The 25,525-nt window shown below is 44.1% G+C and overlaps 1 protein-coding gene across 1 annotated transcript in view; it reads right to left on the bottom strand.

Moving 5' to 3' along the window:
* Window positions 1–5,106: 5,106 nt before the first annotated feature.
* Window positions 5,107–25,525, bottom strand: part of LOC115096946 (protein MTSS 2-like) — a 180,911-nt gene continuing 160,492 nt past the window's right edge. Inside the window, exon 13 of the mRNA XM_029612279.1 lies at window positions 5,107–8,470. Coding sequence (XP_029468139.1) covers window positions 7,725–8,470 — 746 coding nt within the window. The 3' untranslated portion in view covers window positions 5,107–7,724. The remainder of the gene's footprint in view (window positions 8,471–25,525) is intronic.

Raw genomic sequence — 25,525 nt, forward strand, 5'->3', positions numbered from 1 at the left:
CCCGTTGGATAATCACCGCTGAAATAGAGCTGTTGGCTAGCTGCCGATAGTTTGGGATAGATCTCGTTCCCAGTGCACTACACGTGGAGGAATCTGCCCCTCATCCCTACTGAGTAGTGCATAAACTTTAGAGGTAATTTTTGTGATATTTTGTGCAAACAGGGGTTTGCCCTTATATAATTTGCACTTCACCTCCTTCCTGAACATGAACTGAGCCATCTGATAATAAAAGTAAAAATCAGTGTTATCGAGTAGGTATAACTATTGCACCTCTGCCCAGGGTTTCACATGCTCTCCTCCCCAAAGATGACTTAACAACCAACATCCCTTACCCCTCCAACTGTTCGCTACTACCTTGGAACACCCTACTATAAAGTTAGAATTATGAAATATGGGCATGCTATGAAACAGCTGGTGCTTTCCCACCAGCTGCTCCCGCTACTTATCCCATAATTTTAACATTAACATAACAATGTAGGGTATTCTCCCTGATATTATTCTAGATGCAGCAGGGAGCCACACCAAACCTGTAAGTGGGGATTCTGGCAACATCGATTGTTCTAACTCTACCCACCTCCATCTGCCCTCTCCCAGATGCCAATCCACTAATGCTTTCAGCTGTGCACTTACATAGTACCCCAATAGCCAGGGAACTCCCATCCCTCCATTGGCTTTAGAAAGAAACAACTTTCCTGCTAACTTGTGAGGGCCTGCATTTCCAAATGAAATGAAAAAGCTTGCATTGCCATACCTGGAAATTAGCTTCTGAAATAAATACTGGTAATGTCCGAAACAAATAGCTCAACCGTGGGAGGATATTCATTTTAACAATACTAATCCTCCCTACCCATGAGTAGGATGACCTGTCCCATTTATGTAAGTCCCCTTGAATTTTCTCCCATCCCCCTGTATAGTTGATCTCCATAAATTTATCTAAATCCACCCCTATTTTTACTCCTAAATATTTCACCTCCTTTATTGCTATTTTGAAAGGGAACACCTGTTTAATTCTAGCAATTTGATCAAAAGATGTGAAATTCAGAAATTCGGATTTCTCTGCATTCAATTTATACCCAGATACACTACTAAATTGTGACACCTCTTGCATCAAATAGGGCGGTGAACTTTCCAGGTTTACCACGGTAAACAGAATGGCATCCACGAACATAGCAAGTTTGTACTGAGATTGTCCCACCTGAACTCCCTGTATATTCTGAGCCGATCTAATTTTGATAGAACCTCTAGCTAAGTATAAGGCAAATAAGAGCGGAGAGAGGGGGGCACCCCTGCCTGGTTCCTCTATCAGTCTCAAAGACATCTGAATACCCACCATTCACTTTTATACATGCGCTCGGTTTAGAATACAGCTTCCTAATCCAGGTTGAAAGATTACCTCCCAACCCAAATCTCTCTAACACTTCAAAAAGATAATCCCAATGAACCATATCGAATGCTTTTTCCACATCGATGGTAAGAAGGCCCAATGCTAGTTTACTTTCCCTCGCCCACCAAATTAAATCAATCACCTTCCGGACATTGTCTGCTGGCAATCTGCCGGGGATAAATCCCATTTGATCAAAGTGAATCAGGCTATCCACCATGCCCCCTAGTCGCTTAGCTAGTATTTTGGCTAGAAGTTTAAGGTCTAAATTCAATAGAGATGGGCCTATACAAACCACACAAGATGCTCTCTCTCCCTGGTTTAGCTAGCACAATAATACCAGTTTTGTTAGTTTCCTCTTCAATTGAGCGGTACAACTACTGATTCCAATTGTTTATAGAATCCTGCGGAGAATCCATCCATCCCCGGTGATTTCCCCATATTCAATTCTTTGATAGCCTGAGCCACTTCAAACCCAGAAATTTCCCTATGTATTCTATCCTGTTGATTAGAGTTTGCTTGGGGAATGTCAATTGTGCCAAGATAGTCCCTTATGGACTCAATGGTGATGTCCCCTCTGCTCTTATACAGTTCTTTATAAAACTCTGAAAATCAAGCCCTGATATCCTCTGTCGCAGATACCATGTTGCCGTCCCTAGTCTTTATTTTCACAATCTGATTGTTCAGAATTTTGTTTGAGGGACCTAGCTAATACTCTGCTAGCCTTATCACCCTCAAAATGCTTGACTAATTCTGTCTAATTGGTGCACAATCCACTGTACATCCAGATTATGCAATTCCCCCCTGAGCAACTCTATCTTTTTTCCTGTGTGCGCCTCTGGCTGTTGTTTGTGTCTAATTTCCAACTGGCCAGTTTGGAAGAGTAGATCCGCCTTCTGTTTCTCCCTTGTCCTTTTCACATTCAAGGCCCTCACTATACACTGGCCTCTCGTTACCACTTTAAAACAATTCCATACCGTTCCCGCCATCACTTCCCCAGAATTGTTCTCTTCCAAATATCTGCCATATCCTGTTTGAGAGGTGTCACAAATGTGCTGTCCTCCAGCAGACTTTCATTTAACTTCCATCCCCTCTTACTCTTCTGGTCAGTAAGCCCACCTAACTGGATCCATACTGCAGCATGGTCCTACCACAAAAGTGGTTCAATATCTGCCTACCAGACGCTATTTGCTAACAACTTGTCTACTAAGATGAAATCTATACCCGAATATATCTGATGAGCCTGGGAGGAAAAAAAAAAAAAAGAGTAATCGCGTTCTGAGGGGTGAAGTAACCGCCGTATATCCACCAACCCCCATGTTGTCATTAATGATTTCAAGCTAGCCCGGTTCACCCACAACGTCACTCCCCAGCCCCCACTATGGTCCAGACAGGGGTACCTTCTCATGTTGAAATCCCCATCTACAATGATATGCCCTTCTGCCCACTGATGCATTGATGTTGAGAATTTCTCTAAAAAGGGACCCTGGCCTTTATTAGAGCAATAGACATTTCCCACCATATACAGAGAATTCCCCAATTTAAATTTAACAATAATATACCTCCCATCCATATATCTAATTACTGACATGACATCCACCACTATATTTCTAGAAAATAGGACCCCTACCCCACAATCCTTATTCAATTTAAACACAGACAAAAAATTGTACAGGATACTGATGAGAGGTCATAACCCTCTCGTGCCGTTTCTTAAGATGGGTTTCCTGGCATAACACAATATCAGCCTTTAAGGAGACAGCATCATTAAATATTTTTTTCCGTTTAATCTGGGTGTTAAGCCCTTTAATGTTCCAGGTTACAAAAGTAAATCCTGCCATCTGTCGTGAATATAACCTCTCTCCTTGCAATGGATCAGCATTTTAATAAGCCTCTGCGTTGAATATAAGGCCCCCTGCAACAGCTCCTCTTGGATCTGAGCCTTCCTACTCACAAACCCAATCCCCCCGATGCCTCCCCCTCCCACCAAGCCCCCCCTGCCCCCCCAATTCCCCCCCCATCATAAACCTCCTGCTCCTGCACCCCCGAGGAATGACACCAATTGTTCCTGGCCGCCCAGTGTCCCTCCCCCCCCCCCCCCCACTGTTGTAATTCCCATAATTCACCGAAATATATAACATTTACTAGCCGCATTTAAACTTTATATAGTCATTATGTCCGCAATCTGACCAACTGCCAGTTTGTGTCCCTCATTCTATGAATACCACTTTTATGAAGACCATATGTACCTCCTTGTCCAGTCACCCCACAGCCTCTTTTGAAGCCGACGACCCTCCAGAATTTCTCCTTAGTCGTTTCCCACCATATAGCACCCTCTGCTATCTTTGGGGAAGTCCTCTGTTGTCTGCTCCGGCTGGTGATGTATTTCTTCTACTACTGCCCACAGGTAGGCCGGCTGCTTGTAAAATTCTCTTCGCCTCCTCCACCGTTTTCACCCTTAAGGTTTCACCATGTATGGTAAGTTGCATTCCAAAAGGGAACAGCCATTTATAGCAGAAATTCCCCGTTTGCAGCACTTGAACAATATCTCAATTCTCTCCATTTCCAGATTGTCGTGGCAGAGATGTCCTGGAATATTTCAACTTTATGTCCTTGCCACTGTAATTCTTTTCGTTTCTGGACCTAGTTCAAAATTTATCACTCCGTATTCATGAAAACATAAACCGCGGTACATTCCCCCATGGTCTGGCCAAGGATCTATGGGCCCTATCTAGCACCACTGGTGGCCTCTCCTCCAGCATTTCATTTTCATATAATATGAGGTCACATATATCCTTGATTACTCGATTGCAGTCCGCATATGCCGCCTCTTCAGGTATTCCCCGGAATCGGAGATTTCCCCGGCGCGATCTGTTCTCTAAATAGTCTATCCACTCCTTTAATTGAGCGATATGATCCTGAGGCTGCTTCAGTTCATGTTTCAATGTTTCCGCCGCACTATCCTGTTCCTCCATCCTCTGTTCTTCGGCCTCAACCCTGCCCCCAAGCTCCTCATGGTCTCTCCAGAGCTCCCCTATAATGTCTTTCAGCTCTTGTTTCATAGTGCTCATGTCGGACTTTAGCTCACCAAACCAATTTTGAAAGTCCTCCCGACATAGGGGCAGGTCGTCGGTCCGTGTGTGCTTGTTCGGTGGATCACTAAGTTTCGGTGACGCAGGCCTCCTATCACCATCTTGGACAGCCTCCTCTGTGACGGGGCCCTCTGCCATCTTCAGCCCTGTATTTTCGAATGAGAATTGCTTTAAATCTGGGATTTTCTTTCTTGCCGACATCATTTTTCTTTGCTTATCGTAAGCTGTGTGGGGTCGTATGGCAGTCAGATCGCTTCGATTTGCGGCAGATTCGTGCTGGGGGGAAGAGGGAGCTTGTATTCTAGGTGGCCATCTCCAGTCGTGATGTCACTTCCTCCCTCTTAATATATTTCTATGTTAATTTTTCCATCAGACTTCTAGGTCACTGGGCAGAGCCTGCATTCTCAATTCTATCCCCCTCCCTCTTTTACTAAGCTAATTCCTGCTGCTCAATTTGCTGTAGGTTGTTTCTTGAAATCTTTATTACACCTTGAATCCTTAAAGCACCAAATCACTGAAACTACAGCCCAGGAAATACTTGCTTCCTCCCCCAAAGGAAAATTGGCCAGGCATAGTTTAATATGGGATCCACATTGGTCATATACAGATGATTACCTGACATCAGTCTGAAACAAAACACACCACCGTTTGTCAACATCTCTGATTGCTTTTTTATTTCCGAGGTAACTAAAGTCAGCATTTCATACAAATATCTACATTTTATTTGTGCTTTATGACTTTTGACCATTACATAGTTATTCCTGTGGCATCATTAATAAACAGTTTAAAAAAATCTTCTAATATATAGATTTAAAATTCTTTAAATAGTCTTGAAGTCAAATATTTCAATTTTAACCTTTCCTAGTTTGATACTGTGAATGCTTGCTAAAAATGTATAGGCTGCTAGTTGCACATATATTTTTCTTTGCACTGTTCCTTGTTTAATTAATAAACGGTTTGAACCACAAAAAATTTACAGGCTGGTATGATAAGACTTTTCTGAGCTGTCAAAGATAATACTTAGTTCACACTTTCCAGATATCTACAGTGGCACATATTAATGCTTTTATAGAGAGAAGGGCTCTGTTCTTTCTTGTCAATCATTTTGTGAACTAATGTGAAGTGATACTAAAGTTGCAATGGTCCCTCAGCCCCAGGGAGCTGACAGACACAGACGGCCCTGATGAGCCGAAAAGTGGAAGGGGCACTGCTTGTGTAACTGGAAGAAGTGTGTAGACTAATGGCTTATTAGGCAAGTCCCAACAAATCCCCTGCGCTCTTCATGCTGCTCAGTAGTAATCCATGATTTCCAACTTCAAGAAGACGCTCGGTCCTATCCCAGGGCAGGCATCCAGGATTAGTTAATGTTTGTCCTATAGCACCAATGGCAGTTGAAAAAGCTGCAAAATTGTTCTTACTGTTGACAAATTCTGATGCGCTTCCGAGAGCTGACATATCAATTTGACCTTTGCACTACTACTATAAATATGGCATCCATAGTCATAACAATAATGAAGCTGTAGGCAGTAAGTATAACCAGATACATTTTGCTCTTGGTAAATACTTATTTCTTAAGGGATGTGTGTGTATCTATACCTCTACATATATACACACAGAGAAAATATACATACATGTGTATGAAAAGGTATAGATACACACAAATGCATATACATGTGTGATTGGTGCAGTACAATGGTCAATAGAATTTACGGGACAATAGGACTGACACTATTGGAATGTCAGGGACATGTGGCTTAGAACACTTTTTCAAGATAATTTCAGGAAATATAAATCACAATTCTTATCATCAGGTTTTATGTATTACCCTCCATCTTAACAGGAGCTAAGCCAGACTCCTCCCCATTCAGAGGATGGGTCAATCACAGCTTTACCTGGAAGTGCCCTGGATCTGAGTAACCCCGGGACTGGGTCAAACATGGGAGAGGGAAATTTAGCAGCACCCACCCCAGTACCTCCTGGGCTAGGCATGGACCCGGCCACCTTCTCTTGGGTGGAATACTTTTCAAGGCCTTCAAGCCTTCGTACAAGTGTAGTCTATACCTCACTTGCCCCTGTAATAATACCCTTTCAGATATATCTAAGCAAACATCACTGGGAAGGATGCCCAGCTGCTTATTGGGTTCACACATACTGCTATGTAGCTTAGGGACTGAAGAGGGGAAACATGAAATACGTACATTTTAGAAAGGCTGCGATCAAAATAGTTAATGATGTCATACAAAATTCACAAAACTGGGACAGTTGTCTGGGCTTTGGATCCCATCAATAGACCTACCTGATTTAGAGACAAGGAGTACAGACCCGTACCCTATTCTGGCACTAATCTTGGTTAACTTCAGTAAACTGAATCAAGATGTGTGCATCTCCTATTTAATTCAAATTCATGTACATGAACAGAGAATAGCATAAAGCGAGAGAAGAGTTAGGTTGGCCCATACCACACCCCCACTTCAGCCAGTGCAGCTTGAAGAGTAGAGGATGAATATCTTCATTTTTTAAGCAAGAGTTATATTAACATTGGTAGGAAGCAACTCTAAATCCATAACAACAACTCTCATCGCTAGTGGGGAAATTTGACTCTATCCCTCCATTTTCCAAATTTGATGAGTTTTTTTGATTATACAATAATATCAATTTTACCAATATAAATGACATTAATTCTGTTTTCCACTGTGCTATATAATTTACTAGTGCAATTATTCATGAACTTAAGGGATATTTATATTTAAGATTTTTTCTTTTCAACAAAGTACACCATTAAAAAAGTATCCTCATACCACCTAAAACCCGATAGTTTAGTGCTGGTTATTACAAGAATGAAAATAGTCACAAAAAAAGTAAAGACAGTGAAACTCATCCTAATATATACAAATAATATCTGAATATTTTAAAGCATATCTTTAAAAAGAGACTCCACTAGATTTAAATAAACTTCCAATTGAACGTCTTAAAATGTACAGCCATCACAAACCCAATGTATGATCACATATGACTACCATATACCATTAAATTAAAAGCTCTGTTTTTACTTAATAAAAAAAAAATCATAGAAATTGTACTAGTTTTGATACAAGCTACATTTACCAAGAAGCCATTATGAATATTATAACAGAATAGACAGCCTTTTGTGTTTTTAAATACACAAGACAAAAAAAAAATTGATCAAGCTTTCTAAACAGCAGGCAAAATATTGCAACTTAAAACGTGTCTGTCTGCCAAGACCCCTCCACCTAAATCTTAGGGGCAGACCTATCATTACTTATTGTCTTTCTTAGTGACACCCCGCGTCTGATCATTTTGAGCATATTGTCTTCAGTTGGAGTCAGGGTAGATGTCTGAAGGCCATAGGGTCCCAAACAGGACTCTATGCCATCCACTCTCTGGAGATCATAAGGATTCGTAGTTTGGTGTTCTGACCTATGATCCACTACACTACTGGCGGTTGAAATATTTAGATTGTTGCTGGTTATTACTGTCTGTGGACTGGGGTTTGATTGATACATATTCCTATAATACGAGTAGGGCTGATTGGGCATAACTGCGCAGTATGGCGTGTGAATGGCACTGAGGCTCTGGGATGAGGAATAGAGGCATGGTTTCATCTGAGAAAGGTCAGACCTAGCATCCTGGATATTTACAAATTCCTCGCTGTTAGTTCGCCCACCGAAGATCCCTGAGGAATGGCTGAAGTAGTTTGGTACCACCGGTGTCTTTATGGGAACAGGAATGCTGCTTATCGTGCCACGCCGGATGGGAGGTTTACCCGATGGCTTTCTCTTAATGGTTGCCACATAGGGTGACCTGATGATTGGATCAGGGTCAGTAAGAAGACTGACTGTAGAGGCAGGTCTCTTGAACAGTCTTCTGTAATTCTGACTAATATCGCTGTTCCTGGGGATGGTGGAAGATTTGTCAAAGTCCAGCTGGTCGGTTTCTTCTTGTTCTTCATGCAATGAGATGTAATCATAATCTGCAACTAAAAAAGTATATAAAAGTATAAAAAAAGTATCTAAAAGACAGTTGTTAAAAGTAGAAGCTTGCTCCACCCAGCACGCTGCATTACAAACTATTATTCCAACAATATATTATGTTCATGCACAAGTGAAGCTGAATTGTGTTCCACAGGAGCTCCAAAACCTACTCAACTGTTTTTGAAGCTCAAACGGAACAAAGCTCAAACTCACTTTCCAGGGCAGCAAACTCAGAATGTATTTAAAGGCACTAAAAACTAGACAGATGTCAACACTGCATTTGCAAATTAAGGTAATAAGAAAAACAAAATCAGGATGTAGGGTAGGACCTGAGACAAGACAACAACTCTGGTGAGGCAAATTAAGTATTTGGAGTCGCATTTTACAAGAGAAGATGAGTACCCGGAGGATAAGGATGTAAATGATGATTACGTGCGAAAGCACAACTGGTTGTGGACTTACAACATTCATACCCATCAGGAAACTGTGACTGATGCTACCTGCCAGTAAAGCATCAGGAGAGATTGCTACTCCCCCTAAACAAAACCCTTGAAAACACACTAAAGATCTGGGACAAACTTCTAGCAAAAATATCACAACTGTCCCTCTCTCAACCAAAACAAGACCGAAATCCTCTACATAACAAACAACCCCACCACACCTCTCGACTCCGCACCAACCCACATGGAGAAGCAGCTAACCCCCTCAGTAAAAGACCTTGGCGTCATACTTGACAACGAACCTCAAACAACATATCAACACAGTGATAAAAGACAGATTCTTCAAACTACAGATCCTAAAACGACTCAAACTGCTTCTCCACTGCCAAGACTATCGAACCGTCCTCCAATCTCTACTATTCTCTCAGCTTGACTACTGCAACACCCTCCTCCTCAGCCTCCCAGCCTCCACCCTCAGACCTATGCAGCTACTCCAAAATGCGGCTGCAAGATCCCTCACAAACAGCAAAAGATCTGACCACATCACACCCATCCTCAAGGACCTTCACTGGCTACCTATCAATTTCAGAATTCAATACAAAACCCTAACACTTATCCACAAAAAACTGAACAATGACAAGATGGACTGGCTTAACACATCCCTCCACCTCTACGCCTCACAAAGGAGTCTTTATTCCATCGAATCCAGGCTCCTCACAATCCCCCCGCCGAAAGCAGTGTACTTCTCCACAATCAGGAAACGCGCCCTATCAGTCACAGGACCCTCACTATGGAACAATCTACCACCACAACTTAGAACCGAACCCTCAACTCAAATCTTCAAAAAACATCTGAAAACATGGCTCTTCCAAAAAGCCTTTCCTCCAGAAACCTAACCTTTTCCATACCTCCAACTACCAGAACTCCATCAACCCGCCTCCTGAACCCCCAGGAAATCCTCCACTAATATGGATATTAGTGAACAAACCACTAAGTTCGAAGCTTGTCCATTAAAGGCCCCCCACACCCACTATAACAACATGGTTTCTCACTCTCAATGAAATATCCAATTGTCTCCGTAATTTCTTCAGTCTCTCTGTTAACATATTTTTGCTCGTATCTGTTAAATTATTTAAGTTATTAAGTTCTAGTTAATCTAAGCTTTCCTATTTAAGTTCAAGTTAAAGTTATCATGTTTAAGTAGTCAAGACACCAAGTTGCTACTGTATTCCGTTAGCCCTACCTTACTTAACCTAATAGTTACATGTAAAGTTCTAAGTTATCCTGTAAAAATAAGCCACCCATGCCTTATTTGTCCTTTCAGTTTCATGTAAACCGATGTGATATCTCGATCGAATGTCGGTATATAAAAACAAACAAACAAACAAATAAATAAATAAATATTCTAGGGGCTCTTCATATCAGACAGCTGTTTCAGATTATTCATGTTCAGCTGAGATATATTCGTGTTCACAGAATAAAGGGATTTGAATCCAAAACAAAAACCTGTTTCGTTAGCCAATGCTTGTGCCCATCCCCAACGCATACCCATCAGATATGGATATTGCTGGCTAGCGTGGTAGTGCATAGATTAATCCACTGCAGAGCATTCCTCCCATGATCTGATGCTCCTCACAGTCCCTGCTCTCTTTTGTAGGTTATATTTTGTCCCTCCCTGGCCTTTCGCATTTTTAAACACTGGGAATACAAGGTGGCACAGTATCTAAGCCAACCTAAACCAATGCAAAGTAGATGAAAGCAGTCCACTTTCCCCATACACAACTCTTACCAATAAGCCCATCCCAGGGATTGGAGTATTATTATAGCACGTATTAAATACAAATTTTAAATTTAAAAAGGGCTACGAGCAACAAAAAAAGTTAGCGAGAAAACTGTGTTAACCATTCCTGAAAACATTCACCTCCAACAAGACAATTTCATGCTCAGCTGCTGCTTTTACATGCAAAGCATGCAGTGGGTCACAGAGGGCTAAAGGATTAAGCAACCTTGAGCTAAACCTATTTCATCAACTGTACATATATCTCACAACGCCCTGGGCATGGTGCAGCAACATCCAAAGCAAGTCACCCATTAACTCACTCAAGATACAGGGGAGGTAAATGTGAATGTAACATTATCAAGGCAATTTCCAAAAGCCCATTTACCTGCATTAAATGCACTCAACATGGGTAAATCCTACTGACAATTCAGTGACAGGGTAGCAATTTTCTAAGGCTTGTGAAATTTGTTACAATATATGTTACTGAATTGGCAATAAGTTTTACCTGCATTAAGTGCACTTAACATGTGTGAATGAGCTTTTGAAAACTGCTATGATAGTATGCTGCATTTACATTTTCCTTTGAAAATGATCCTGACATTGTGCTCCTCACTTGCACATCTACAGACAAAATTCCCTCTTCACCCCTCTGCAAGAAGAGCTGGCGGTTTAATACATGCGTATGCTTTTATCATAGGTACGAGGAACAATTCTTATCCTTCAAAACAAAATCTTTAGATCAAGGCCTGTGTGTGCTACTGAAAGGCAACTGAAACCTCCTCTCCCCCCCCCCCCCCCCTGTGCCCTAGTCAATAGGACCTGGTGCTAATGAGGGTGGACAACTCCTCCCCTCCCCCCTCCCTATCCCCAGGAAGCATGGATCTGTTTACCTGTTTTGTTGCTGTCGCCAGAGCAGGTTAAGTCCCCTTTCTTCCCCCATTACCCAGCAGGAAGATCCCTGGCCTATCCTAAGGAGAGGAGAAAGGAGGAAGGGAATGAGGATGAAGAGGGGGGAGACTCAGGAGCGAGGGAGGAGAGAAGGGGATGAGAGGAGAAGGCGGAAGGAAAGGGAGAGAATGGAAAGGGAGAAACAGGAGGAGAAAGGAGGGAGAGAGACAGGAGGAAAGGGCCGTGTGTGGTGAAAGAAGAGGAGGACAGAGTATGTAAAGGGATACAGAAGGAGTAGGGAGTCAGAAGTCATGGGGAGAAGAGAAACCAGAGAGAGAGAGAGAGAGAGAGAGAGAGAGAGGTAGGGAACACTGTCCCAGAGCACTGCGGGAGGTTTTCAGGAATTTTGCTGGAGATCTCCTGATTTGGAAGGCTCAGCAGCTGTGCATTACCACATAAGTCCATAAAAATGAATATAAGGGCTGAACGTGCTGGAGATTACAGTAAAACACAAACTGCACAGGGACTAAAACTACTGGAGACTCCAGCAAAATGAAGACTTGAAAAAACACGAGCGAAAGAGACAAAGCGGAAACGGGAGCAAAAGGATGGAGAAGACAGTGCAATATTCTAGGAGAACAAGACAAAGAAGGAAAAACAGATGGACCTGAAATGGAGAAGAGGAAAAAAAAAGAAGCAAGACAAGAGAATCACAACCAGAAACACAAGAAAGTCTGGAAAACGTTTTTACTTTTGGAAACAGACACATTAAAGAGGCCTTTCCAGATTACACAACAGTGCACAGTGGGGAACGGCTGGAAGACCATGCAGGGCATCCCAATTCATGAGATTTAGGTGCATACAATTGTTCTAATTTGTGGTCAATTTCCATATTTTAGGAACTCTGCAGCCAGACTTCTTTGCTGACTCAGTTCGTATTCAACAGTCCTTATTTTCAAGGTGATTTTTGAAAACAACATTTCTGGTGGGGTTACCTCTTGAATGAACAGCACCCTCCACCCCTGTGCACTCACTTGCTGGGGCCTGTGTGTACCTTCAGAAAAGCTGTCAAGGGGTTAAGTAGTCTGCGAAAACTGTGTCACAGCAATAAGCTGCACTGCCCAGAGCTATTTTTCTCAAAAAGACATCTTGTGATTTTAGGCATCTGAGCTGGTCTCTAAACAAAGCTTTGCTGCCCAGACTTCCTCTTAGGCTGGGCTCAGCTACGATGCATTTCCTACCATATGCAGGAGAGCAAGTGGTCATATTCTGCGGCTGATAGCGGGGGAAGGGTCCTTAGCAGCGAGGACAGGATAAATGAGCAGACTGGATGGTCTGTTGTTGCCTTCGTCAGCTATGTTGTCACAGGGAAGTAGGGACGAGGATGACAAAACACTTTGCCAAGGCAAGAGGTCACCTATTCCTGAAATGCCATTTAATCTAGCTTCAGGTTATGATACTTCATACTGAAATCAATAAAAGAAGAATCCAAAGATTTTGTAACGCAGGCTTTTACAGCAGGGGCACTACCTACGTTTCAAAAGTTCATTTAGGTCACTGTCATTGGATAATTGTTATGTTGCTCCAATAAAAGGAATCACAACATGCTAAAAATAAAAATATAAAAAAAGCTTCCTCCAGGACCTATACAAATGCTACAGCTAGTTATGGAAATATGTGGAGGTGGTTGCTTAAGTAACAGCTGGATATAAGTTATCCAGCTACGTTACAAGGTACATTCAGCGGCATGGCTAAGCCACCGAATATACGCATATATATCCATGCTTAGCCTTATAAGTTATAACAGGCTAAGTTTAGACCTGCTCTATGGCACGTCTAACTTAGCTGCATAACTTAGACCGAATATCTGCATTTAGCCACATAACATACGGCTAACTCGCTCTGCCCACTACTTATGCAGCTAAATAGTGCTGAATGCGTTTTGAATACTGACCTCAATACAACTTATCACGAGGCCCCAGTGTGACAACAACGCTGCTTCTCCCTCCCCCCCATGAGAGGAGGCCATGCCTGGACAGCGATGGGGAACCTTTGCTGGCCAGAGCGCTGCCTTCTCCGAGATGCACCATCACCACTGCTCTTTTGCTGGCAGAAGCCACTATGGAGGTGGCAGCCACCTTTCCTTCCATCCAAGCCTAAGTGGCCCTGGACACTGTGGTGCTATGGCCTGAGCCGTCCAGCCAGCCGACACTGAAACCCCAAATCGCTATGAAGCAGCCCAAGTCCATCCTCCTCTTTCAATTGTGACAAACGTGACTAACAATAAGGATTCCAGATGATACTTGCACTTTTCAATAGTTTAAGGCTTGTCAGGCACAACCCCCTTACCCCAGGAGGTGAAACATTTGGGTATAATTAGGTCTAGCCGAAATGTGGGAAAGGATAAGATAAAGACATTCAAAAACTCTGTTATAAACAATACACAAAACACAATTTTCAAATAGAAAATTATAGAGCAGTGGTTCCCAAATCTGTTCTGGAGGACCCCCAAGTCAGTCGGGTTTTCAGGATATCCACAATGAATATGCATGAGCTAAATTTGCATGCACTGCCTCCATACCATGCACATTTTCTCTCATGCATATTCACTGTGGATCTCCTGAAAACCCGACTGACTGGGGGTTCCCCAGGAAAGGTGTGGAAACCTCTGCTATAGAATAAAGGCATGGTGACAGGAGACTCAGGAGTGACGTAAGAAAATTACTTCTTCACAGAACAGACAATGAATACAAGATATAGCCGGCCTGCTGACAGACACAAACAACTGATCGTCTTTGTAATTTCATGAAGTGGGCAACTGTAGACTCCAGCACCCTCCTCCCCATTTCCTGCTCTCTATCGGCCACCTTGCTCAACGTCTCTCCTCTCCTCTCTTCCGTACAGGCTCATGTCTCTCTCTCCCTCCTGGCGCAGCTCTGTTTCCACCACCGATAGCTGTAGCAATCAGCTAGCAAGTGCGGGACCACAAACCTTACTGGACCCCCTCCCCTCCCGTGGGCTTTCTGACTGGGCAGAAACTTTGCACAGGAGGGGGGCTGTGGCCCTGCAGAGAGCTCTGTGCTCGGTCACCGGCTGCAGCTGCTGCTAATGGAGTGGGGCCGGGCCTCCCCCACTGCCTTAGGAGGGAAATGAACCAGTGGAGAAGAGTAGGATGGAGGTGGCTTTTTTTTGGGGGGGGGGGGGGGGGATGTCTGAGTTGGCAACTTTAGACAGTCCTGGACAAAAAAAAAAAAAAAAAAAGTGTATGGTAGCCCTGGGTACAGCCTCTTGGTGGAAATGCTGGGAAGAAAGATGGCATCACAGTTCAAGAAAGGATGGGGGGTGTGGAGCCAGCCTAGTAGCAGGTGTGGTGCACTGCCAAGCAGAGGGGCCTGGAATCGATTCCATTCCCACTGTCAGAAGATGCCTTGGGGGCCTTTACAGTCCCCATTCCTCTGGGGCAGGGGATACAACATTCATGTCTTCTGGGAGTGGGCAACGCTCAGTGGCTGGATTTAGTTTCCTGAAGGACCATCACCGCAATGACTCAACTACAGTCGGGAGGGGAAAGATCCCCAGGAAGTAGCCAATGGGACCAGATCTCGGCCCTGGTTCTGACTATCCTGGAAGCCCAAAGGAGCAGGAAGAAACCACCAGGTAAAGAGAAAAAATAAATAAATAAAAGGATGGAAGCAGCACAAAATGATCTTAAGCTGGAGGGAAGAGCCACAAATCAAATAAAGCCTGCAGCAGGCAGGCAAATCCGGCAGACTAGATGAGCCTTGCCGCAGTTATCTGCCATCACCCAATTCAAGAGCACCCTTCTGAAACCATCCTTCGGCTACGTCCAGTAAGTACAGCTTTTAGCATTATACTCTGCTGATTAATAATTGTATTGCAGGTAAAGGGGGTGGTGGGGTCACTCCAAGGTTGTCTGCAAGCTATTGCCCTCTCCTCCTGGAGACCCAGCATCTGAATAACCTTCTCTCGCTAAAGGCCAGGGGCAGATTATATCCTGTATGTGCCCGAGAACCTAGAATCCCTCTCAAACTGCAACATCATTACTGAAAAGAGTTACAAGGCCACACAGTTACTCCCGTTTCAGGACGGCTGCAGGTAGGCACTGCGAGGGAAAGGGGTCTTACATTCCTTTAATGATCTTTTTTTTTTTTTGTACATTTTGGAAGTGCACTGGGCACTGTGCTGGGGTATCATCAGGTTTTCACAGGCAAAAGAGAACATGAGTCAAATATTGCTTCATGGCTGTCTATGACCCGTTGCCTAATTTAGCAATAAAACCACAATGAGGCATACTGGGTTGACATTGTCTAAATATTATTAAAAAATACTTTTCCACACAGAACTATTTAATTCTTGCATTATACAGAAGGAAAGATTTGTCTTTCTACTCATGATACTAAGCTCTGCCATAGGGCGGACATGCCAGATGGAGTGGAAAAACCAGGAATGATCCAAGAAAGTCTGAGGAAGGATCAAGTGATGGAAACTACTAAATCATAGAAAGAACAGAGTGAAATTCATGAATCTGAGGGACAGAAACCCAAGAGACCAGTGCATGCTGGGGATGAGGAACAGATATGGAACTTGGGATGATCACATCTAAAGGTGTCAAGGTTGCAAAGGCGTCTGCTGTCTGTGTGCTTCTGATAGATAATAGGAAAATGTGATCATATATGGCCTGTGCTAAGTGAATTGCTTTGGCTGCTGGTTAAACACACATAACACTTTAAAATATTACTAACTTCTCATAAGTTAATATGCATGGGGATAATTGCTGTGTAGTAAAAACAAAAAAAAAAACAACCCAAAAAACATTTCTTGGTATTCTCCGGCTCGATTATTACTATCCTCAGGCCAAAAATTGTTCCAAGTGCTCACTAATCGAGAGGCAAGCTTCAGCAATCAAAAGCCAGGGCTTTTTCCTACATCTCACCAGTAATGTGGAATGCGGTGCCAGCTTGCCTTCAAAAAAGAGAGACGGACATGAAGGTGTTTAAAAGACAGGTTAAGGCAACGCTGCTTACGGAGGTGCTTAGATAAATGACGACATCTCACTGTACTAAGTTTGCGATTCTGGTTTTATGTTGTTGTTTTTTGTGTTTAACATTGCATTTTTGTTATTTGTATTCAAAAATTGTAATCCGCACCAAACGCAATCGCTAGGAAGATGCAAAACATATGATTTTAAAAATAAGTCGCAAGGCAGCCGTGAGATCCAGAGGGATTGCTGAGGTACACAAAGTATTACCAGCAGAAAAAAAAAAAAAAAAGGTGATGATGGTGCGTATGTACAAATCACTAGTATTGTGTCTAAGTCTGGAAGCTGCCTCTTTTAAAAGACAGGCAGAGGAGGATCATCATAATGGTGCAGAATCTGCACTAAAAAAACCTGTGGGGTGAGACTTAAGTCCATGCCCAGCTTAGAAGAGGGGGCGGGGAGAGAATCGAGACACTAAAATATTTCAGGAGGTATAAATGTTCAAGAGGAAAGCACTTTTCAGTGGAAAGGCCAGTCTGGAGGTAAGAGTCCTGAGGGAGTGCTTTTAGAAGCCAATTTCTGCTGCTGGCTAAAACAGGACTTGAGAGTACTGGGTTTGCAAGAGAAAGTTTGCCTTTTAAACTTCCAATACAAATTGTTTGAAGGGTGAACTATTACTGTGTATGAATACTGGGTGCTGAAAATGAGTTTGCGACTGGATTAATTCTGAGTGCATCTTGCATGTAACTGGGAAAATAATCACCGATTCCCATCCACCCCAGTCACATTTTGTAATATACAGACTTATTATCCAATAAATAGAATTTTTTTTCCTCATTTAGGTATTTACATCATTGTGTAATTAACCCTGATTTTAGTAAATGACTGATTTTATTCCTATTGCAGGTCATTGATAAGCTAACATAAAACACAACTAAATTTGATGAAACATACTCACTGCATAAGCAACTTTAAATAACTAACAAATCAACAACATTAAGATGCAAACAGAGGTCTAGTAGCAAGATGGGAGCTAGCCAGTTTTTTCACTGGATGCAACCTGTTGGCAAGAGGATGTAATTATGTGTAACCAATGCAAAGAGTTCCTGGCTCTCAGAGAACAAGTCCAATCTCTGGAAGAGAGTGGAAAACCTGGAGATATATAGATGAGACCTTCAGGGATATAGTATAATAATCATTCTGGCAGTCCCTATACTGCTTTGGAAGAGCAAAGTCACCTGGAAGGAGACAATCACCTATATGTGGCAGAAAGTGATCAGGTGACGCCTTATCTTCTCACACCGAAGGGTCCAGTGCCCAGGACAGAATGCTTAGGACTGCCTTTGAGGTTGGTGGGTCGATCATTAGGAATCATTAGATAGCTGGGTGGCTGGTGGACGTGAGGATCACTTGGTAATTTGCCTGCCTGGTGCGAAGGTAGCGGACCTCACTTGTCACCTAGATAGGATTTTAGAAAGTGTTGGGGAGGAGCCGGCTTTCATGTTACATGTGGGTACCAATGACATAGGAAGGTGCAGGAGGCAGGTTCTAGCAGTTAAATTTAGGCTTTTCAGTAAAGAGCTGAATTCTAGAGTTTCCAAGGCTGCTTTCTCAGAAACACTCCCAGTTTCACACGCAGGTGCCACAGAGGCAGGCAGAGCTATCTCCAGAATCTTGGGTGGATAAGACGATGGTGCAGGGAAGAGGACTTCAGATTTGTTAGGAACTGGGGAAGAATTATGGGGAAGGGAGAACCTGTTCTGATGGGATGTGCTCCATCTTACACAGAGTGGAACCCAGCTAATATTTAAAAAGGAGGTAGAACAGCTTTTAAACTAATCATGAGAAATCAGAGCGTCACTAAAAAGCACATGGTTTGGAAAGAGATATCTTCAAAATATACTGGCAAGTCAGGGAAGTTAGAATATCCTGATAGAGAGGATGTGGTAACGATAGAAGTAGCCCAGATAGATTTAAGAGCACACAAATATAATGGCTCCAAACTGCCTATATCAAGTTATGAATACAAATAAAAAAAAAAACAACCCACACTTTAAAATATCTGTATGCAAATGCCAGAAGTCTGATAAATAAGACTGGAGAATTAGAATGCATGGCACTTAATGAAGATATAGATCTAATAGGCATCTTAGGGAGGGATAACCAATGTGACACTTATACCAGGGTACAAATTATATCAACATGACAGGGCAGATCAAATTGGTGGAGGGGTGGCACTATAGTTAAGGATGGCATAAATTCAAGCAGAATAAAAGTTCTGCAAGAATTCTGGAATCCTTATTGACAAATTCCAAATTTGATGGGGAAGAGTACAGTAGTGAGGGTACAGTACTGCTTGCCTGTTAAGGACAAGGAAAGAGACTCTAAAATGTTAACAGAGATTAAACAGGCTAATAAAATTGGCAATATAATAATAATGGGTGGATCTGGATTGGGTAAATGTCACTTCAGGACATGCTACTGTGGTAAAGTTCCTAGATCCCATAAATGATTGCTTCATGCAGCAGCTGCTGCTCATGGAACAGACAAGCAGGAGCACTATTTTTAGTTCTCGGTGGAACACAGCATATGGTGCAAGGAGTAAGGGTGGTGGACCACTTGGAAATAGTAAACATAATGCAATTAAAATGACAGTCACTGTAGGGCGGATACAGCAATAAACAGGGTTCTCCATAGATAGCAGGATGAATTAGCAATGACATATAGGGCAACATCATTCCATAGTGCCAAAATGGACCCATCTTTCTAGTTTAGTAAAGTCTTAATCACTGAATGTGCACAAGAGTTCCCTCAGTCCATTGTAAAGCTTAGATTTAGCTAGGTAGTTAATGCCTATCTGCCTTTCTGAAGAATCAAGTGCAGCTAATTCATCCCGCTAACTACGGAGAACCCATTTACGGTAAACATACTTGCTTTTTCTGTCACCAAGCAGAGCTGAAATAGCCATGACATGTGGGGAATCTAAGCGGAATATTGCGAGGAGGAGCACTTACTGAATAAGCAACCTGGCTTTCCATGGAAAGTGTTCTACTGTTTGCTCAAACCTATTGTCATGTCTTGACAGATTGTCTAGACAGCAGTAGGATGTGCAGTTTTGAACTGACAACCAAGATTCTGCTTTGCAGATGTCCTAAATGAAGATAGCTCTTAGGTGAACAATTGAAGCAGTCATAGATCTTACTTGGTGAGCAATGGCTGTCTAATCTGAAGGTTGGACAATATATAACAATGTGTGATACAGTCTGCTAGTCAGTTGGACAAAGTACATTTGGCAATAGCTATGTCCAATCTGTTAAATTCAGGGGATGCCAACAGTTGAGAAACCAGACAATAAAGTCGCTTTCTCCTCAAGTAATAGGCTAAGGCCTGCTTATAGTACAGTGAATGCAGACCTTCTCTCCTTTGTGCACGCCCTTCTCTCACCCGCCCGGCCCGAGACGAGATCGTGCGAGGCCTGCGCAGCCGGCGCCGAGACCAGCCGAGGTAAGGCCTTGTTCGCACACCTACCTCGGCCGCTCACCACGCCGACAGCGAGACTCCGCCCGCCTCAGACCCGACGCCATTCTTCAGCCCTTCCGGGCTAGCAGCCAATCGCAGACCTCCGAGGGGCAGCCAATAGAGAGGGAGCAAGGAGCCCTTTAAATCAGCGAAGCGGCGCGATTCCTTCCCTTCTCTCACCCGCCCGGCCCGAGACGAGATCGTGCGAGGCCTGCGCAGCCGGCGCCGAGACCAGCCGAGGTAAGGCCTTGTTCGCACACCTACCTCGGCCGCTCACCACGCCGACAGCGAGACTCCGCCCGCCTCAGACCCGACGCCATTCTTCAGCCCTTCCGGGCTAGCAGCCAATCGCAGACCTCCGAGGGGCAGCCAATAGAGAGGGAGCAAGGAGCCCTTTAAATCAGCGAAGCGGCGCGATTCCTTCCCTTCTCTCACCCGCCCGGCCCGAGACGAGATCGTGCGAGGCCTGCGCAGCCGGCGCCGAGACCAGCCGAGGTAAGGCCTTGTTCGCACACCTACCTCGGCCGCTCACCACGCCGACAGCGAGACTCCGCCCGCCTCAGACCCGACGCCATTCTTCAGCCCTTCCGGGCTAGCAGCCAATCGCAGACCTCCGAGGGGCAGCCAATAGAGAGGGAGCAAGGAGCCCTTTAAATCAGCGAAGCGGCGCGATTCCTTCCCTTCTCTCACCCGCCCGGCCCGAGACGAGATCGTGCGAGGCCTGCGCAGCCGGCGCCGAGACCAGCCGAGGTAAGGCCTTGTTCGCACACCTACCTCGGCCGCTCACCACGCCGACAGCGAGACTCCGCCCGCCTCAGACCCGACGCCATTCTTCAGCCCTTCCGGGCTAGCAGCCAATCGCAGACCTCCGAGGGGCAGCCAATAGAGAGGGAGCAAGGAGCCCTTTAAATCAGCGAAGCGGCGCGATTCCTTCCCTTCTCTCACCCGCCCGGCCCGAGACGAGATCGTGCGAGGCCTGCGCAGCCGGCGCCGAGACCAGCCGAGGTAAGGCCTTGTTCGCACACCTACCTCGGCCGCTCACCACGCCGACAGCGAGACTCCGCCCGCCTCAGACCCGACGCCATTCTTCAGCCCTTCCGGGCTAGCAGCCAATCGCAGACCTCCGAGGGGCAGCCAATAGAGAGGGAGCAAGGAGACCTTTAAATTCACCACACGTCCAGGCGCCGCGCGCCGTGCGTCGCGCGCCTAAGGAGCACGACAAAGGGGCTTGCCCCTTTGTGCGCCCCTTAGTGCAGCACCTCAGTGCCACCCTCCACGCTCCTGTCCACATCTCTGCCCCGCAAGATCTCCCCCTCTACATACAATCAAACTACGCATCCAACACACGCTCCATACTCACAGCACACGAAAATGCACCCAATCGCCTGTATTCCCATCCTTCAACACCCCTCTCTTATTACAAGGATACCGTTAAGGCACCCTAGACAACGCTCACTTATAAACCTGATGCCAATCCTAACTGCTCCGATCACCCAACTCCTAGGTCTTACCTTATTCTCCCTCAGTCTTTTCAATGCACAATCTCTAACAAAAAAATCCCTACTACTTAATGACTACCTCCTAGAGGCCAAACCTGACATATGCGCCATAACTGAGACATGGCTCAAACCCACGGACACTGCAATAATAAATCAACTGCCTACGCAGGACTACAACATCTTCTCCCTCCCTAGACTAAAAAAAAGAGGAGGGGGCATCTTACTAGCTACAAAAAAAGGCCTTGGCTTCAAACAACAACATTCAGCTACATCAGAACCCAAGTTAGAAATCGGATTCTTCTCCTCAGATCAACTCCAAATCCTATTAGTTTATGCCCCCCCAGGGCTCCTGGAAACTGACACCTCCCCGATCATCGAACTAATTACTACCACCATCAACTTGGACACCCCAGCAATCATCCTGGGAGATTTCAACTTACACGTTGACGAGCCGATTCCCTCACACAGCTGTGAATCCTTACTCACGGCCCTATCCGCCCTAGGATTTAACCAGATAGTCAAAAAACCCACTCACAAAGCAGGCCATACGCTTGATCTAATTTTTGTTAATTCAGGCATAAAACATCCTTCTCCCCCCAAATGCAAGAAGATACCCTGGTCGGATCATTCTCTTATCACTACCAAATTCACCTTAAATCAAATCATTAGGGAGCACGAACCTCAACCTTCCTTCCAATATAGGAAAACATGCACCACTGAAGACCTCAGCACGCAACTAATCCCTCAACTGACCAACATAGATCTCACCAATCCTAATACTGCTATTCGATCATGGAACAAAATTACGGAAAACATAGCTAACAAGCTCTGCCCCACCACAACAAAAAAATCTAACTCAAACCCGCAAAAAACCCAACCTTGGTTCACGGAAGAGCTAAGAAAACTGAAACTTACCCTAAGAAAGAAAGAAAGTGATTGGCGTAAAACCCCCTCCACGAGCACCCATGGCGCCTATAAACAGGCCCTCCACCAGTACAAATCCGCCACTTCTAAGTCCAAAAAGGACTACTACGCAAACAAGATCCATGATCTAGTCTTTGACGCCAAAGCACTTTTCTCCTTTGTCTCAAACCTCACAAAACCCACCACTCCAACCATTCCTCTCACTCAAGCACAATCAAAAGCCGAGGAACTGGCCCAGTACTTCCAGGACAAAATCAGCAAGCTCGTATCGCAGCTACCCATCACTACCTCGCCTTATTCGACCCCCGCACCAAGCAATACCAATGCAGCCTCGCAGATGGACCAATTCGAACCCACATCAGCCAAAGAGGTCCAATCTATCCTGAACAAAATGAGACCGTCCTCTCACCCTGCTGACCACATTCCCTCCAAATCCCTCCTGTCCATCCCAGAAATCATATCACAAAAACTAGCAGACATCATCAATTGCTCCTTATCACAAGGCCTCTTCCCAGATGACCTCAAGATGGCAGCAATTAAACCGCTCCTAAAGAAGCCAAGCGCAGATCCCAAAGACCTGAACAGCTTCAGACCAATCGCCAATCTACCATTTATAGCCAAAATAATGGAAAAACTAGTGAACTCGCAAATTTCAGACTACCTCGAAGACAACAAACTCCTCTTCCCCTCACAATACGGATTTCGCAAAGCTGCCAGCACAGAATCCCTCTTGGTATCTCTAACGGACCACCTGATTCTGGGTCTTGACAAAGGTCATTCATTCCTTCTGATCCTGTTGGACCTTTCAGCTGCATTCGACACGGTCAACCACACCAGCCTCATAAAACAACTATCAGCCATTGGAATCTCAGGGTCCGCCCTAGCCTGGTTCAAAAGTTTCCTTAACAACAGAGGTTACAAAGTGAAAATACACAATAAGGAATCCACCCGATTTCATGCCCCCATAGGAGTACCACAGGGATCCTCTTTATCACCTACCTTATTCAATATTTACTTACGCCCACTGTGCCTACTTCTAACGGATCTAAATCTCAAACACCTTATCTATGCAGACGATGTGCAGATAGTAATTCCCATTAAAGAATCACTAGTCAAAACACTGGAATACTGGAATACGTGCCAATCAAAAATCAATGATCTTCTCTCCAGCCTGAACCTCATACTAAACACCTCCAAAACAGAACTTATTCTCATTACTCCTGAAAACAACAATCAACATACCTTCACACCAAACATCCCCCTATCTTCTCAAGTCAGGGACCTAGGAGCCATTATTGACAACAATTTGAACCTAAAAGCTTATATAAACCGGACCACCAAGGACTGCTTCTATAAACTACAAGTATTAAAAAGAATTAAACATCTCTTCCACTTCCAAGATTTCAGAACCATACTTCAAGCAATAATCTTTGCTAAATTAGACTATTGCAACGCCATACTTCTGGGCCTTCCATCTTCATACACCAAACCGCTACAGATGGTTCAGAACACAGCGGCTAGAATCCTCACAAACTCCAAAGAAGAGACCATATCTCACCCATCTTAAAAAATCTTCATTGGCTCCCCATCCAGGCCAGAATCCTCTACAAATCTATTACAATCATATACAAGTCAATCCACCACCTTTCATCCCTGGACCTTCAATACCCACTCAGCCTTCATACCTCTCAAAGACCAATCAGAGAAGCACACCGAGGATCCCTCCAGGTTCCGAACACAAAATCAACCCGTCACACAACGGCAAGAGACCGGGCACTCTCGACAGCTGGACCCGCACTTTGGAACTCAATTCCTACTAATCTCCGCCTAGAACCTTGCCTTCCAACCTTTCGCAAGAGACTAAAGACTTGGCTTTTTAAACAAGCCTTCCCGGACAGCTCATAACCCCCTCCAGTTCATATAACAATGTCTCTAGATAGTACTGTAAATAATTATTAAATTTATTTATATTCCCCTTACAGTTCCTGTTACACCCCACTCTCCCCCTTTCTGCTCATTCCATGTTATTTACCCCTGTTTTTTGTAACTGCTTCCCCCCTTGCACAAGTTTAGTTATACTGTTCATTGCACCCCTTGTTCTATGTGAACCGGCATGATGTGACTTGTTCATGAATGCCGGTATATAAAAAAGCTAAATAAATAAAATAAATATGGTCTTGGAAAGAATGTGGGAAAACAATTGCTCGATTCAAATGAGACGCAGAAATCACTTTGGGTAAAAATGTCGGCTGACTGCGAAGCACCACCCTATTGTGAAAAAGGTGAAAATTTTAGTTCACTGACTCTTCTAGTCAAAGTGAAAGCAACTAAGAACACTACCTCCCATGTAAGAAACGTCAAAGACGCAGACTCCAGTGACTTCATCAGTTGGCTAAGACATCATTAAGATTCCATGGCATAGGTGGTTTCGCAACTGAAGGCTTTGTATGCCAAAAGCCCTTTGTATATTTTGATATAAAAAAGAATGAAGGGAGATCAATGTTCTATCACCTTGAGGGTGATAAGCAGTGATGGCACTAATATAGACCTTCACTGATGTACTGAGATCTGATGAGAACAAGTAAAGAAGCATATCCTTGGGACTACAGGCAAATGGATCACAGGAGCCCATCTGACACCAAGATGAGAAATGTTTCCATTTGAAGCTGTAGGTTTTTCCTGTGGAAGGCTTCCTAGCCAAAATCATAAGAACATAAGACTTGCCATACTGGGTCAGACCAACGGTCCATCAAGCCCAGTATCCTGTTTCTAATAGTGGCCAATTTAATGCACAAGTACCTGGCAGGATCACAATGTCCTCAAATTTCTTGGACAGTGACAACAAGGAAACTACCAAGTGTTCAACATTCATGTGGGGATCCTTGTCCCTCTGGTTGTTGACTTAGATGGTCTTATCTAATTTTCCAGGAATCTCAAGTACAAGAAGTCTTCTGGTGGAGATAGGTCAGCTTAAATATGCTGTGGGAAAAGTTTGTTTCAGGGTTTTGGGA

This window comes from Rhinatrema bivittatum, chromosome 8, assembly GCF_901001135.1.
Source record: "Rhinatrema bivittatum chromosome 8, aRhiBiv1.1, whole genome shotgun sequence".
NCBI classification, from domain to species: Eukaryota; Metazoa; Chordata; class Amphibia; order Gymnophiona; family Rhinatrematidae; genus Rhinatrema; species Rhinatrema bivittatum.